This window comes from Mustela putorius, unplaced genomic scaffold (genome assembly GCF_011764305.1).
Source record: "Mustela putorius furo isolate JIRA1106 unplaced genomic scaffold, ASM1176430v1.1 tig00000224_pilon_pilon_pilon, whole genome shotgun sequence".
Lineage (NCBI taxonomy): Eukaryota > Metazoa > Chordata > Mammalia > Carnivora > Mustelidae > Mustela > Mustela putorius.
The window spans coordinates 2,573,537-2,591,385 of NW_025421321.1; the positions used below are offsets into that span (position 1 = coordinate 2,573,537).

Consider the following 17,849-nt stretch of genomic DNA (forward strand, 5'->3'; position numbering starts at 1 on the left):
GAGAAGAGTACCCAAAGGGCAGAGATGTATCCCTAGGTCTTAAGTGTCGTCTAAGGACTGGGGAAAAGGGGGACTTGGAAGAACGTTTGGAAAAATAATACTTGTTTCATATGTAAATATCAAATAAAAATGAAAACAGGACAGTCACTCTGTAAAAGACAAGGCACAGAGATCCTGTCCTCTCTGTTTGCTCTCGGGCCTTAGCGGAAGGACCTGGGGCTGTCAGTAGTCTCTGGGGACAACTGTGCTTTTGTTCCTAGCCTGCTGTCGGGTGGGGACAGCGGCAGGCCAGCCAGCTCCGAGAGAGCCCTGAACTTACTGGGCCTCACCGGCATCCCCCTCTAGGGTTGCATTTGACTGTGGGCTTCGTTACCGTAACCCTGTGGCTAGAAAAGAAGAATTCTTTGTAATTTGTCAGCCAGACCACAGGAAGCAAACAGGATGCCTTAAAAAAAAGAATGTTGTTTTTCAGATATTTGGAATGATTTTGAGAGTTTCAGCTCCAACCCACATGTGCCTAGGGCTGTGGACGGTGGACCGTGGTGGGACGTGGGCCCACCTGGCTTCCTGGGGGAGCTCCTGAGGCCCCTTGCTGTGACCCCACCCACAGTGCACATGTTTCAGCAGGTCACCCCCTGGTAACAGGGGGGCTCCCCAGGAAGGCTCATTCAGCTTTGTTTTGGGTTGTTCTGGAGAACTTGCCCAGATTCAGCGCCAGCCACATAAACCTGTTTGCCTCTGGACCCATGGCTGAACTTGGAGCAGGCCTGCATTGAAACAGGAAGCTGGGACCTATTCAGGAAGGCTTAACTGAGCCAGGTCAGGGGGACAGATAAGCGGAGGCTGTATCTGTACCCCAGCCCTGTAGCGGACCCCGCAGCCACCCTGCAGCCAGGTCACTAGTTGGGAGGAGAGCAGAGGACGAGGAGTAGCGGGTGCGGCGTGTCTCTCTCACCTGGTGCCCAGGAGCTGCTGGTCCCTGCACCCCAATCGATCGTCTTCCCACTGGGAGAACGTGTCAGGGACACTGCTAACAAGCACCCTCCTGTTCCCGCAGCGAGAACGACGCATCATCGGAGAATGAGCAGCTGCTGAGCCGGAGCCTAGACAGTGACGAGGAGCCAGCCTCTGACAAGCAGGGCTCCCCAGAGCTGTGCCTCTTGTCGCTGGTCCACCTGGCCCGGGAGAAGTCGGCGGCCACCAAGTCAGCCGGGGTGAGGCCCTAGTGCAGTACCTTGCACACTCATTGTCGCCCAGGGAGACAGAGGCATGAGGCAGGCGGCCACAGGAACCTAGATAGGGTGGGGGGCTGAAAGCAAAAAAATAGGAAACTTGTCCTTGTATCATCTAGCTTTATAGAAAAAAATGGAAGCTAGTAAGCAAAGGGAGAAATGTTAAAATTGCTTGGAATACTGTAGGACAAAAAAAACCTTTGTAAATGTATGGGCATGTGTCTAAGCAGACCAAAGAAAACCACAAAAAACACACACACACACACTCTCACATACACACATACACCCAGTGTGCACACTCACACATACATATACACCCACAGAGTGTACACACATTCACACTGAGTGTACACATACACACACACCCAGAGTATTCACACTCACACACACATACACACACCCAGAGTGTATGCACTCACACATACACAGACACTGCTGAGTGTACACACTCATGCATACATAATATGCATTTTGCATGTGAAATGGTCCAAAGAGCTTGTCGCCCAAAGCAGGGCACCGAGAAGGAGCCATGGCAGGGTGCACGGGCAGAGGGCACAGCGCTGCCCAGGCTGCCTGAGTGTGTAGCACGTGGTTCACTGGCAGCCTGATCCAAGCATAGGTCAGTGTGTGCCTAGGTAATGTTGTTAGTGGTGAACATGTCCCCGCCTGGGAAGCTGGTCCGGACAGGGATTCCACACTGTGCTGCTCTCAGTCCGGGGACATCTGTCATGACAGCCATCACTTGCAGGGACCCTGGAGGTCTATGGAGTTGTTCTGAGAGGTACCAGCTCCTGTGGGGCATGGGAACTTTCAGCCAGGACCCCTCCTGTGCCAATCCAGCTTGGCCTCATGTCCTTATCCAGAGCGGTGGGCTCTGGGAGAAGAATCTGTGGATGGCTGCAGACACAGCCATGGCGTCTCAGGCCCCCACTGGCCAGCTGGGGTCCCCACCACTCACCCTCCCACACAGACTGATGCCAGGTGTCCTGTGAGCCTGAACGTCCAGGGCACTCTACAGAGCAGCTCCACCTCTGTGAACACGGAAGATGCTTGAATTTCCTGATGAGACGGTCATGTGAGGGCGCCAGTCAGCATTTCTGACTCAGTCGGGAGAGCAGCTGCCAGCACTGCACTGGAGAACGGGCATTTTTGTGGGCTTCCACTTTCTCTTATTCTGAAAATTAACATTCCCTTAACTTTTCCCATAGATTCAAAGTCGAAGGAAAAAGATATTGGACGTGTACGCCAATGTGTGTGGAGTCGTTGAAGGTAAGCCATGGACATGCTGTTTGGGGATCTGTATGCCAGATCTCCCAAGAATCTTGTCCCAACCGTCAGTGTGGAGGAGGTGGCTCTGGCAGGAGTCCCAAGGTCCCACGGGGACCAGAAAGGCCACCCATCCCAAATTGTCACGTTCCTCATTCCAGTGGCTGGCAAACCCACGTCACGTGTGGAGGGACATGGAATTTGGCATCAAACTATTTAAGGCCTTTTCCGTGGCACTCCCCAAGCCCCTTTTCCTCTCAGGACCAGGAGATGACACCCAGCCAGCCCTGGGACACAGCATCCCTGGGGGACAGACCATGGAGTCAGGAGAGAACAGTAGTGGAAGGAGCCGGCGTCCTCCAGTGTCCGTCAGACGCTGCCCTGCACTGGTCTTTTCAGTCACTTACCCAGTCATTAGCAGGCCTTTTCCTTGGGTACCTGCTTCCCTCCTCAAAGATGCTTCCCGAGCCAGCAGAGTCAGACTGTTTCACAACAACTACATGTTGTGTCTGGGCAGCAGGACTAGAAATATAAGCATTTCAACCTAAAATCAGAATCCACAGTTCCCATTTCTTCCAAATCTAAGCTCTAAATTACCTTTGTCTTCACAAAACCCCTTATCGCTGAGGTTAGGGAATGCTCCCCAGCCTCACCAGGCCACTTGATCCTGGTCTCACGGGCATCCCTCCTTGGACTTCTGGGTCTGGCCCAGGCAGGAGGAGTGGAGCCAGGGGGCTTCTCATTTCTCCGCAGAAGTGGAGCCCAGCACACCAAACCCAGGGAAGCTTTGCTGGCTGAGTGCTCCTTTAGCCAGAAGTAACTTCCAGGGGCCAAGACCTCAACTTGCCTGCCTGTTGAAACACAGCATCTCTCCAAATGAACAATCCCCATGTCTGATAAGCCTGGCATGGCTGCCCTATGATGGATGGTCTGAGGTTTGCTTTCCATCACCCTGGAAAGTTCTTCTCTGTTCCAAAAGATGTCTTGGCTTTTAGCACCCACCCCTGGGACAGTGGTTTTCAAATTAATTTCAGGAACCCCACAGAAAAGAGGAGACTTTCCAGTGAGACTGGGAGGATGAAGTGTGTGAGCCCCATGTGCCTGACCACCCTCTCTCAGCCTGGGGTGTGTGGTATGCTTATCAACCCTTAGGGACCCTCACATCACCAAGGCAGAAAACCTTAGACCAGTGCCCAGTCTTGGGGAAATAGTATATTCATCCAGACATTCACCCAGAGTTTTCCACTATCTGCCCTCTGCCCAGCCCAGCCCCCAAATGCCCCAAGATCCTGATCTAATTTGGCTGGGGTGAGTCTCCGGCATCCATTTCTTTTGTTTGTTTGTTTAGTTTTTTTTTTTTTAAGATTTTGTTTATTTATTTGACAGACAGAGATCACAAGTAGGCAGAGAGGCAGGCAGAGAGAGGAGGAAGCAGGCTCCCTGCAGAGCAGAAAGCCCGATGCGGGGCTCGATCCCAGGACCCTAGGATCATGACCTGAGCTGAAGGCAGAGGCTTAACCCACTGAGCCACCCAGGCACCCCTCTTTTGTTTGTTTTTAATTAAACTTGTAATTCTGAGATCACAGCAGATTCACATGTGGTGGTAGGACACTATACAGAGAGTTCTCGTGGACCCTTTCCACAGTGTTCCCCAATGAGACCACCCACCTGAACCATCTCTGAAAGTCACAATCAGAACATTGACATTGATACCCAAAGGCAGAGCCCATTTCTTTCACCACAGGATCCCTCTGGATACCCTTTTTAGCCTCACTCTCTCCCCCACTCCCCGACCTCTCCTTAGCCACAGACTACCGCTAATCTGTTCATTTCTACAGTTTTGTCATTTTGTGAACATTAAGTGGACTCAGGCACCATATAGCCTCTTGCCAAAGGCCCTTTTCCTCCACCTAATTCCCAGGAGACTCATGCAGATTGTTGTGTGTTGTGGATTTTTCCTCATACCCCTAGTGCCTGCCCACATCATGGACGAATCACAACTCGTCAAAGCATTCATCCATTTAGAACATCTTGGTTGTTGCTATTTTGGGGCTATTATGAATAAAGTCACTATAAAAGAGCCATGAATATATTTTTATGTGAATATAAGTCATCGTTTCACTGGATAAATGCCAGGAGTACAGTTGTTGGATTGTATGATAGATGTATGTTTTATGTTTTTAAAAACTGCTGGGGCGCCTGAGTGGCCTGGTCGGTTGAGTGTCCTACTCTTGGTTTTGACTCAGGTCGTGATCTCAGGGTCGAGTCCAGCCTTGGGTTCCAAGCTTGGCACAGCACAGAGTCTGCCTGTGATTTTCTCTCTTTCTGCCCCTCCCACTCATGCTCTCTCTGTCTCTGTCTCTCTCTATCTCAAAGAAATAAATAAATCTTTAAAAAAAAAAAAAACCTCCAAATGGTTTTCTGAAGTGCCTGTACTGTGTGCATCCCCACCAGCAATGTGTGAGTCATCCTGTTTCTTTACTTTCTTGCCAGCATTCGGTAGTGGTGCTGTTTTTTATTTTAGTCACTCAGTTGTGTTTTCTTATCTCATGGTGGTCTGAATTTACATTTCCCTAATGCAGCATCTTTTCATGAGGTCACTGCCATCTGTATGTCCTCTTCAGTAAAATGTTTCACTCTGTCTTTTGCCCATTTTCCAAATGGATTGAGGGGGGTTGCTGTATCCTTTATTGGATATGTGATTTGCAGTTATTTTCTCCACTCTGTAGGTTGTCTTTCCATTCTCTAAATAGGGTCTTTCATAGAAAGGTGAAATTTTGATAAGATTGTATTTTTTATAAATTGGGTTTTTTGTATCCAGGCTAAGATCTCTTTGCCCAGACCTAGATCACATAGATATTTTCCTGTGATTGTTTTCTAAAAAGCTTTATCATTTTGCTTTGCCTTTGAGTCCATGATCAGTTGGAGTTAATTTTTATAAAAAGATGTGAGACTTAGACTGAGGTGAGTTTTTGTTTTGTTTTGTTTTGCTGTTTGTTCATTTGTTGTTTTTGCCTGTAGATGTCCAGTAGCTCCAGCACCATTTTTTGGGAAAAACTATATTTTGTCTGTTGAATTGCTTTTGTGCCTTTGTCAAAAATCAGCTTGGGCATATTTGTGTGGGTCTAGTTTATCATTTAAGATTGCTACTTTATTTTTTGTTTACTCTTTTTTGTTTGTTTTTCATTTTCTCTATTTTCTTTTTCCTGCTTTCCTTTGGGTCACTTTAACATATTTTAGAAATCCATTTTGGTGTTGTTTTGAGCGATGCATTTTATAAGTTCTGAGTACATAGCCTTTTCTGTAGTTATTTTAGGATGATTGGGGCCATCCCTTTACTAGTTTGAATGAAATATAAAAAACTTCCCTTTATGTCCTTTCCTGTTTAAAGTTGTCTTAAATATTTCCTCTACATATATTCAGAACCACATCGGTTGTTTCAACTAGCAAACATAATTCAGAAAACCTAAAAGGAAAAGGAAAGCTATTGTGTTTACCAATATTTTTGCTTACCATGCTCTTTTCTGATGTTCCAAGTTTCCTTCTTTCATGCTTTCCTTTCTGTTGAGAAACTTCTTTTAGTCATTCTTTTAAGGTAGTTCCGTTGGTGACAAATTCTTAGTTTTCCCTTAATCCTGAGATTGCCTTGATTTCCCCTTCATTCCTGGAGGCTATTTTCACTGGGTATGGGACACTATGTTGACAGTTCTTTCCTTTCAGTAGTTGAAAATACTGTGCCATGTTCCTCTGGTCTCCAGGTTTTTGATGAGAAATCCACTGACCTTCTAATTCTTTTCCACTGTAGGTAAGGTGTTGATTTTTTTTTCTTCTGTCTTCAAGACTTCTTTGTCTTTAGCTTTCAAGAGTTTATGATGTGTCTTGATGTGAATTTCTTTGGGTGTACCCTGTTTGGGGTTTTTTCAGCTTCTTGAATCTGTAGGCTTATGTCACTTTCCAAGTTTGGGAAGTTTTCAGCCATTATTTCCTTTTTCATCCATATTCTCTCTCTCTCCTCTTCTAGGTCTCCATGGCACAAATGTGAGATCTTTTGTTTCAGCCCCACAGGTCCTTGGGACACTGTTTTTTAGTTTATTTTATATCTGTTGTTCAGATAAATAATTTCAAATCTATTATCCAGTTAACTAATTCTTTCCTCTGTCTATATTCTGCCAATGAGCTTATCTACTCAGCTTTTGATCTCAATTATTGTCTTTTTGCAGTTCTAACATTGCCACTTGGTTCTTCTTTATATTTTGTCTTTTGTGAGGATTTCATTTTTTCATTTTTTTCAAGCATGCATGTAATTATTTGTTGAAACATTTTTTATCATGACTTCTTTAAAATATGTATCAGATAATTCTAATACTTCTGTTATCTCTGGATTTGTCTTTTTTCGTTCATTTGAGATCTTCCTAGCCATCAACAACAATAGAGGATTTGGCTGACTTGCCTCACATTCTTTACCCCTTTTTGGAAATATTTTTAAAAATAAAATTAAGAACATTTGAGATCTGCCTAGTTCTTGATGTGATGAGTGGGTTTCTATTGAAACTGGAAGATTTATGTCACATTATGAGACTCTGGATTTTATTTAAGCTTTCTGATATAGCTTGTTTCTTCTGATATCTCTATGGCGGTAGATGTCTAGGTTCCCATTCACCCTTCATTGACACCCAAGTAGGGGCTTCTTTTTGTTCCTGGCAGGGGGGTGGGGTGGGAATCTGTTTCTCTGTGTGGTCTCCACTAAGACACTGGAGTGGGCAGGCTCTCAACTTGGCCTTCCCTAACAACTGGTACAGTGTTACAGCCTTCTGAAGGTGGACCTCCAGACCTTACAGCCTTTACTGGCCTTAGTGGGGACTGGGCCACAGTTTTCTCTGTGGTCTGTACAAGTGGGTATCATCTATAAATGTTTTCTTCTTGATGAGCTTCTCTTTTCCTAATGCTTTGGCTGAGAAAGCAGGCCTCTGTTGGGGTTATTTTTGATTGTTATTGGTATTTCTGGGTTTCTGGACTCTTCAGCTCTACGTCTGTGATAATGAGGCAAAAGGAAACCAAGGAACTCAGCACTATGTCACGCATCATTGCTCTACTCCCAAGACCCCCACGAGTCTGTCTTTTTTCTCCATAGAGTCTCTTTATGATTGCTTTGTACATACCATTCAGGGTTTTTAGCTGTACTTACCAGGTGGAAAAGGGAAAAACATATTTACTCCATCATCCAAAAGTGAAAATACATCACTCCCCCCGACCAATATCCCAGGTAATCCTAATGTGCAGGGAAGGCTGAGAACCATCAGATGGTGGTGACTTGGCTCAGGTAGCACCAACTTCAGGCTATCTTTGAAAGTACCTTCATAAAGGTGATTGCTATCCCCATTAAGGAATGTGATACTCCCTCCTCAGCACAGCTCCAGAGGAAACAGGGTCACCCAACTAAAGGTAGCCCATACTCAAGACTTTGGTGACTGTTGACAGTGGTATTGAGGGGATTACTCTAACACTGTGGTGGCTATTTTCCTAGGAGGGGAGGGGGCTATTACTGAGGTTAGGATACTTGGGCTTCTCTTGGGGCTGGCAAAGTTCTGGGTGTAGTTAACCTCAAACTATGCACTTATTTTGTGTGGTTTTCTGCATCTGTGTTTTATTTTAAATTTTTTTTTAAAGTTTTTAAAATAATTTTTAATTGTGTTGTACTTCTGTTAATTGCCATTCACAATGTCTGATGGTGGCCCTTTGTCTCTGCAGGTCTCAGCCCCACAGAGCTGCCATTTGACTGCCTTGAAAAGACAAGCCGAATGCTCAGCTCCACGTACAACTCCGAGAAGGCCGTTGTGAAAACATGGCGCCACCTGGCCGAGAGCTTTGGACTGAAGAGGGATGAGATTGGGGGCATGACAGATGGCATGCAGCTCTTTGACCGCATCAGCACAGCAGGCTACAGCATCCCAGAGCTGCTCACAAAACTGGTGCAGATCGAGCGGCTAGATGCTGTGGAGTCCTTATGTGCGGACATACTCGAGTGGGCTGGGCTTGTACCCCCGGCCTCCCAACCACCCACGACATCCTGAGGAGCCGGCCTGTGGGCTGTCCTCCCTGGGAGGCACCAAGGATCCAAGAAGGGCTCTGGAGTTGTGAGTGCTGCCAAGAGACTGCTAAGAATTGAGGCTTTTTCTGCTGTCACAGGCTTTGCCCTAGGCTGTTCCCAGGAACAAGAGGAAATGAAGCCCATCTTCTAATCTAATCAAAGATAAAATATTAAAGCTGGGATGTTCCCAGCTCCCCACCTGTACCTCACCAGGCAGGATGAGTATTTATTCATGAACTCATTCAAGGGACATTGCTGGGTGCTCAGATGAACCAAACAATGTGGGGATGACAGAGGTGAAGAATCTATTCCTGTCTTTAAGGAGTTTACAACCTAGGGAGAGATAGAAGATGTGTTTACAAACCACCTTGCTAGAAGACATCAAAGAGTCTGGGTGAGGGGACGCTAAGAAAACGTGAGATAAGTTCTGAGGGAGGAGATGACTCCCCAAGCATGATGAAGGAGGGCAGCCTCATGAGGAAAGCAGCTTGAAAGACTGGTGACATGTCTACAAAAGGCAGACACCCACTCCATCTAGTGTGTCAGGTTCGGTACTTGTCTATGGCTTCATTGGGATAACTTTGCCTGTTCTTGAGGCCATCCGTATTCCTACAGCCCTTCCAGTAACTGATGGAAGAGTTCACTCTGTGGTCTGCCTTCTGTCACTGATATACAAGGTATGTGTTTGCTCAGTCAGGTAGACCTGTGTCCAATCTGTGGCCAGTTTCTACTGCATGCATCCCGGGCCTGGGACCGGGTGATTTTGTATTACACATGAATTGCTTTCCACTCTCATCCTAGTCAGGTTTGACCCTTTGTGGGAAGCAATGCTCAAGAACATTATCCATGATGTGTCAGCCTGTTTTAGCTTCAAACAGAAAGGAGTGGTCTGCTGTATGTATAAAGAGAAATGGTGACTTTCTAAGAGTTCAGCCAAGCACAATTGTGGAATCTGAGCATCCAAGACTTGTGGATGAGATTTGAGGCATGAAAGCTTCTGAACCAGTCAAGGAAAGTGGGGCCTCACAGCACAGGTACGGCCTGGGCTTGGAATCAGGGACCTGGTTCTAGTTGTGTCAACTTGGACCATTTTCTTCTCCCTCCCAGGCTTCAGTGTCTCTTCTGATAAGGAGAGGTTAGCCTGTGGCTCTGCAATCAGGGGAATTAAGGTGCAGGTGGGCAACAGGGAAGTAGGGCTGTAGGAAATCCCAGGCCTTCAAGGTGTACATTCAAGTGAATACCGGGAGTCATCAAGTAAGATGAGACTAGAAGCAGAAGAACTCAGAGTAACTATAGTTGTTTGACATATGTTTAGAGATAAATAAACTGGCATTGTTCTTGGAAGATTCTCTTACCACACATGCTGTTGCCAAGAGCGTGGGAGCCAGTGTACTAATCATACCAGGGGGTTAATTTGGAGTTCATGCTGAGCTTCCTAATGACAGATCTATGGGTTATTACTAAATTAAAACCAGTCTCTGGCTTACAAAGTGATGTTTTTAAAATTACAAGTCGCATGACTGAGCAAATGCTTTGGGGGGAGGAAATCAGTCATATGTTCAGAGCCAACAAGCAATTTCCCACCAATGAATGTAGAACATCCTGTGATAGGATCATAATTAGGTCCTGAGTATTTAATATCATCATTTGCTGTGTCTGTTTGCTGCTGTTTTTCAGAACCTATCTGGTATATCCTTGCAAGCTAAATAGTCCATGGCAAAACTTAATTATCCTTTTAATTCCTCTTTGAAATTCTATGGCACCCTTTTCTCATGCTTTGTGATGATGAGGATGAGAGGCTCCCCCTGAATCAGGCAACAAATGTCACATGTGATGAGCGTACCATTCCAGGGAGACAGCCTGCAGTTTCCCAAGAACAACATTCTCAGTGAAGGAGCAGGGGGTGCTGTTCCCAGGCCCGGAGCTTGGCCTCATTTCATGGGGCCAGATGTCCAGCCAGCATCACACCACGTTTTGGTGACTCTAAACTTGCCATTTTTAGGGAGCTCGTCCTTACAGAGTTAAACATTCCTTTGTCATTCACTTATTTGGAAACAAATCCAAGAAAAGTCTATTTTAATGGACTTTAGCCTACGTTATGAAATTCAAATCAATGAGACCACAGTGATTATCACTGACCAGAGCCGGGAACTCCACCTTGCCATTCTGTATGGGGACAGGCATGGTTTTGCTATCCTGAAAAACATTTAGGGAACATCCGAGGCTAAGAGCTATGGGTCTAGCCAGTGAAGTCTTAATTTTCAATAGTTTTGTCTAATTTTGTATATATAACTTATTATATTTTACAATTTCAATAAACTAATAAAAAGGAGATCAACAGATTGCTACAAAGTGAGTTCTTTCCGGGGGTGGATGGAAGGAGGAGGTGGGTGAGTGGAGAAGCCTTTGATTTCTCTGGTCCTGGTTATTGCCCGTGTATGATGAGACTGTAGGATTGTGACCAGCCTAAATGAATTGCCTACATTTTTTATGGTCTAGGTCATGTGTTCGACAGAAGCAAACATTACAATGAGATTGTGTAAATAAACTCCTGGAGCATTGCTTTCCAAGTTGCCATCACTGTATCACTTAGCTCCTGCTGTGTAATGCTAAAATGCCCAGAATTCAGTGGCTTAAAGTGACAATTTATCACTATAGTTCAGAGGTCGATAAGGATCTCAGCTGATGTAAGGTGGTCTCAGTTGGATATGGCTCAGTGGGGGCCACTGTCTGTTGGGATACTCTCACCGCGCGGTTGCTCTGTTCTGTCTCCCCCATCCTAGGCCTCAGACCGTCATTTAGATTAGGCCTGCCTCCATGACGACAATGAAAGAAGAGCAATAGTGCGCAGACATACAAAGTTTCGTCAGGCTTATACCCAGAACTGGCACATCATGCCTTCTAGCTCATTCTTTTGGCCAAAGCAAGTCATAACCCTAACTCTATGAAGAACAAAGTCAAATCACAAAAGGTAAAATATTAGGCCAGACAATGCAAATACCCACAGGTATGTTTGTTTCCTATGACTGCAGTAACAGTCATAGGACTGTTTTTAAACCACAAACTTAGTGGTTTAAAGCAACAGAATTTATGGTCTTACAGTTCTGGAGGTCAGAAGTCCTCAAGTCAAAGGTTGAATGGAGTTGTGTTCCTTGTGGAGGCTATAGAAGAAAATGTTGCCTGTTCTAACTTCCAGCCTCTGTCCATATTTGTTGGCTCATGGTTCCTTTCCATCTTCCAGGCCAGCAATCCTGTCTCTCCAACCTCTGCTTCCTTTGTCACATATCCTTCCCGGTCACCCTCCTGCTTCCCTCTCCTTTCCCTTGTGATCACATGGGGCCACCCAGGTAATCTGGAATCATTTCTCCATCTCAAGCTTAATCACTTCTACAAAGTGCATGTGAGGTCACATGGTCCCAAGACATAGGGTTGATGGACTTTAGCCTACGTTATGAAATTCAAATCAAGGGTAAATGTTTTTGAGGAACCATTGGTTCTGGCAATGGTTGGATTTTTTTTTTTTAATTTCCCTTCAGTTTATTTAAATTAAAAAAACAAAGAGACAAAAAACAGTTAACTCATCCATTCCTCCCACTCCCACCCTCAATTCTCGGAACCACCGATCTGTTCTCTGTGTTTATGAGCTTGCTGGGTTGGGTTCTTTTTTAGAGTCCAGGTAAAGTGAGATCATACAGTACGCTTGTACAGTTCTTTGGGCATTCAAGGTCTTTTGTGGTTCCATACAAAGTTTAGACTTTTTGTTCTATTTCTCTGAAAAATATCATTGTAATACTGATAGGGATTGCATTGAATCTGTACATTGCTTTAGGTAGTATGACAATTTTAATAATATTAATTCTTCTAATCTCTGAGTAAAGAATATCTTTACACTTATTTGAGTCTCCTTCAATTTCTTTCACTAATATCTTGTATTTTTCAATATACAAGTCTTTCACTTCTTTTGTTAAATTTATTCCTAGGTACTCAACCTATAGTAAATATATGAAAAACCAACAGCTAATATCATGCTAATGGGGAAGACTGAGAGCTTTTCCACCACGGTCAGGAACAAGACAGGGATGTCCACTATCACCACTTTTATTTTACATAGTATTGGAAGTCCTAGCCTCAGCAATCAGACTACAAAAAGGAATAAAAGGCATCCAAATCAGCAAGGAAGAAGTCAAACTTTCACTATTTGTAGATGACATGATACTCCAGATAGAAAACGTGAAAGATTTCACCAAAAAGCTGCTAGAACTGATACTCAAGATCAGTAAAATCCCACAAGACAGGGGCACCTGGCTGGCTCAGTTGGAAGGGCATGGGACTTGATGTCAGGGTCAGGAGTTTGAGCCCTACACTGGGTGTAGAGATTACTTAAGTAAATAACAATTTTTTAAAAGGTGGTAAGATCCAAGATCAATATACAGAAATCTATTCTATTTCTATATGTCAATAACAAGGCAACAGAAAGAGAAATCCAGGAATCAATCCCATTTACAACTGCACCAAAAACTGTAAGATACCTAGGAATAACCAAAGAAGTAAAAGAACTGTACTCTGAAAACTATAGAATGCTTATGAAATATGTTGAAGATGACAAAAAAAAAATGGAAAAACATTCCATGCTCATGCATTGGAAGAAGAAATATTGTTAAAATATCTATACTACCCCAAACAAATATTTTGATATCTCTATCAAATATTTTGATATCTCTATCAAAATAGCACCAGCATTTTTCACAGAGCTAGAACAAACAATCCTAAAATTTGTGTGGAACCACAAAACACCCCAAACAGCCAAAGCAATCTTCAAAAATAACAGCAAAGCTGGACGGTGCCTGAGTAGCATAGTCATTTGGGTGTCTGACTCTTAGTTTCAGCTTAGGTCATGATCTTGGGGTTGTTGAATCAAGCCCCATGTTGGGCTCCTTGCTCAGCTTGGAGTCTGCTTGGGATTCTCTCTCCATCTCCCTCTTCCCCTACCCCCACCACACTCTCTCCCTCTCCCTTAAATGAGCAAATAAATCTTAGGAAAGGAAGAAAGGAAGGAAGGAAGGAAGGAAGGAAGGAAGGAAGGGAGAAAGGAAGGAAGGAGCGGGGAAGGGAGGGAAGGAAGGATGGAGGGAGGGAGGGAGGGAGGGAGGAAGGAAGAAAAGGAAAGCTGAAGCATCACAATTCTGGACTTCTAGTTATATTGCAAAGCTATAGTAACCAAAACAGTATGGCATTAGCACAAAAATAAACATACAAATAGAACACAACAGAAAAACCAGAAATGAAGCCACAACTGTATGGCCAATTGATCTTCAACAATGCAGGAAATCATTTTCAATGGGAAAAAGATAGTCTCTTCAACAAATGGTGTTGGGAAAACTGGAGAGGAACATGGAAAAGAATGAAACTGGACTACTTTCTTACACTATACACAAAAATAAAATCAAAATGGATGAAAGTCCTAAATGTGAGATAGGAAATCATTAAAATCCTAGAGAACACAGACAGTAACTTATTTGACATTGGCTATAGCAATTTCTTTTTAGATATGTCTCCCGAGGCAAGGGAAACAAAAGTAAACATAAACTATTGGGACTATGTCAAAATAAAAAGCTGCTGTACAGTGAAGGAAACAACAAAACTAAAAGGAAACTTATGGAATAGAAGAAGATATTTGCAAATGGCATATCTGATAAAGGGTTAGTATCCAAAAATCTATGGAGAACTTATCAAACTCAACACCCAGAAAAATATAATCCCATAAAAAATGGACAGAAGATATGAATAGATGTTTTCCCAAATCAGACATACAGATGGCCAACAGACACAAGAAAAAATGCTCAACATCACAGATTATCAGAGAAATTCAAATCAAAACTACAATGAACTATTACCTCACACCCTCACATCAGAATGGCTAAAATCAACAACACAAGAAACAACAGGTGTTGGGAAGGATGTGGAGAAAAAGGCACCCTCTTGCACTGTTGGTGGGAATGCAAACTGATGTGGCCATCTGGAAAACAATATGGAGGTTCCTCAAAAAGTTAAAAATAGAAATACAAATAAATAAATAAATAAGAAATATCATATGACCCAGCAACTGTATTATTAGGTATTTACCCCCAAAATGCAAATACTAATTTGAAGGGATACATGAACCCTGATGCTTATAGCAGCATTATCTAAAAGAGCCAAATAATGGAAAGAATCCGATGATGAATAGGTAAGGAATATGTGGTATATATGCAAAATAGAATATAGCCATTAAAAAAACAATGAAATCTTGCCATTTGCAGCAACATGGATGGAGCTATAGAACATTATGCTAAGAAAATGTGTCAGTTAGAGAAAGACAAATACCATATAATTTCACTCATATGAGGAGTTTAAGAAACAAAACAAAAGAGTGAAGGGGTAAAAGAAGAGAGAGAGAGAGGCAAACCAAAAAATAGACTCTTGATGATAGGGAACAAATTGATGGTTACCAGAGGGGAAGTGGATGTGGAGTTGGGTTAAATAGATGATGGGGATTAAGGAGTACACTTTGATGAGTACTGAGTGTTGTATGGAAGTGTTGAATCACTATATTGTATACCTGAAACTAATATTATACTATATGTTAACTAACTGGGATTTAAATAAAAACTTTAAAAAAATTATTCCTAGGCATTTTATTCTTTTGGGTTTAACTGTAAAAGAGATTATTTTCTTAATTTCTCTTTCTGCTACTTCATTATTAGTGTTAAGGAATGCAATAGATTTGTGTATTGATTTTTGTCTTCTACAACTTTACTGAATTTGTTTATTAGTTCTCACAGTTTTTTAATGGGGTATTTATGGTTTTCTACATATAATATCATATCATCGGCAAATAGTGACTATTTTGTTTCTTTTCCAGTTTGGATGCTCTTTATTTATATTTTTAATCAAATTTCTCTGGCTAGGACTTCAATACTATGGTAAATAAAAGTAGTGAGAATGGACATCTTTGTCTTGTTTCTGATATTAGAGGAAAAACTTTCAGCTGTTCACTATTGAGAATGAGGTTAGCCATGGCCTGTCATATATGGCCTTTATTACACTGAGGTACATTTCTGCCTATACCCACTTTATTAAGAGTTTTTATCACAAATGGATGTTGAATTTTTCAACTGCTTTTTCTGTATCTGTTGAGATGATCATGTGACTTTTATCTTTAATTTTGTCTTTGGGATGTATTACATTGAGTGATATGCACATGTTGAACCATCCTTACATCCCTGGAATAAATCCCACTTGATCATGGTGTAAGATCCTCTTAATGTACTGTTGAAATTCAGTTTGCTAATATTTAGTTGAAGACTCTTTCATCTTTGCTCATTAGGGATATTGACCTATAATTTTGTTTGTAATATCCTTGTCTGGTATTGGTATTAGGGCTGGCCTAATGCCTCATAAAATGTGTTTGGGAGATATTCCCCTCTTGTACTTATTTGAAGATTTTAAAAAGAAGTGGTATTCATTCTTCGTTGAATGCATTCTAGGACTTTCCAGTGAAGCCATCTGGTCCTAAATTTTGCTTGTTGAATGGTTTTTAACTATTAATCTATCTCCTTTCTAGTTCAGATTTTCTATTTTGTTATGATTCATTTTTGGTAGGCTACATATTTCTAGTAATTCTTCCACTTCTAGACTGTCCAATTTGTTGGCATATAATTGTTCGCTGTAGTCTCTTAGGCGTCTTTGTATTTCTTTTTTTTTTTTTTTAAGATTTTATTTATTTATTTGACAGAGAGAAATCACAAGTAGGCAGAGAGGCAGGCAGAGAGAGAGAGAGAGAGGAGGAAGCAGGCTCCCTGCTGAGCAGAGAGCCCGATGCGGGACTCGAACCCAGGACCCTGAGATCATGACCTGAGCCGAAGGCAGCAGCTTAACCACTGAGCCACCCAGGCACCCCGCGTCTTTGTATTTCTTTTTTTTAATTTATTTTTAAACTTTTTATAAACATATAATATATTTTTATCCCCAGGGGTACAGGTCTGTGAATTTCCAGGTTTACACATTTCACAGCACTCACCATAGCACATACCTTCCCCAATGTCCATAACCCCACCACCCTCTCCCGACCCCCCTCCCCCCAGCAACCCTCAGTCTGTATTGTGAGATTAAGAGTCTCTTGTGGTTTGTCTCCCTCACAATCCCATCTTCTTTCATTTATTCTTTTCCTACCCCCCAAATCCCCCACATTGCATCTTCACTTCCTCATATAAGGGAGATCATATGATAGTTGTCTTTCTCAGCTTGACTTATTTTCCTAAGCATAATACCCTCTAGTTTCATCCACGTCATCACAAATGACAAGATTTTATTTCTTTTGATGGCTGCATAGTATTTATATATATGAATTATATGATTATATTCATATATGAAATATATTCATATATGAAATATATATGAATATATATTTTATATATGATTATATATATATATATATATATATATATGAAAATCTCACATCTTCTTTATCCATTCATCTTTTGATGGACATCTAGGTTCTTTCCATAGTTTGGCTATTGTGGACATTGCTGCTATAAACATTCGGGTGCACATGCCCCTTCAGATCACTACATTTGTATCTTTAGGGTAAATACCCAGTAGTGCAATTGCTGGGTCATAGGGTAGCTCTATTTTCAACTTTTTGAGGAATATCCATGCTGTTTTCCATAGTGGCTGCACCAGCTTGCATTCCCACCAACAGTATAGGAGGGTTCCCCTTTCTCTGCACCCTTGCCAGCATCTGTCATTCCCTGACTTGTTAATTTTAGTCATTCTGACTGATGTGAGGTGTTATCTCATTGTGGTTTTGATTTGTATTTCCCCGATGCCAAGTTATGTGCAGCATTTTTTCATATGTCTGTTGGCCATCTGGATGTCTTCCTAGCAGAAATGTCTGTTCATGACCTCTGCCCATTTCTTGACTGGATTCTTTGTTCTTTGGGTGTTGAGTTTGCAGAGCCCTTTATAGATTTTGGATACCAGCCCTTTATCTGATATGTCGTTTGCAAATATTTTCTTCCATTCTGTCAGTTGTCTTTTGGTTTTCTTATCTATTTCCTTTGCTGCGCAAAAGCTTTTGATCTTGGTGAAATCCCAATAGTTCATTTTTGCCCTTGCTTCCCTTGCCTTTGGCGATGTTCCTAGGAAGAAGTTGCTGTGGATGAGGTCGAAGAGGTTGCTGCCTGTGCTCTCCTCTTCATTGAGGTCCTGCATTCATTTTGAGT

The 17,849-nt window shown here is 42.6% G+C and overlaps 1 protein-coding gene across 1 annotated transcript in view; it reads left to right on the plus strand.

The window, feature by feature from the left end:
* The window catches only part of EDAR (ectodysplasin A receptor), a 90,755-nt gene extending 79,823 nt beyond the window's left edge, over positions 1-10,932 (plus strand). Inside the window, exons 10-12 of the mRNA XM_013062388.2 lie at positions 1,058-1,214; positions 2,441-2,501; positions 8,247-10,932. Of these exons, the coding sequence (XP_012917842.2) occupies positions 1,058-1,214; positions 2,441-2,501; positions 8,247-8,569 (541 nt within the window). The 3' untranslated portion in view covers positions 8,570-10,932. The remainder of the gene's footprint in view (positions 1-1,057; positions 1,215-2,440; positions 2,502-8,246) is intronic.
* Positions 10,933-17,849: the final 6,917 nt, after the last annotated feature.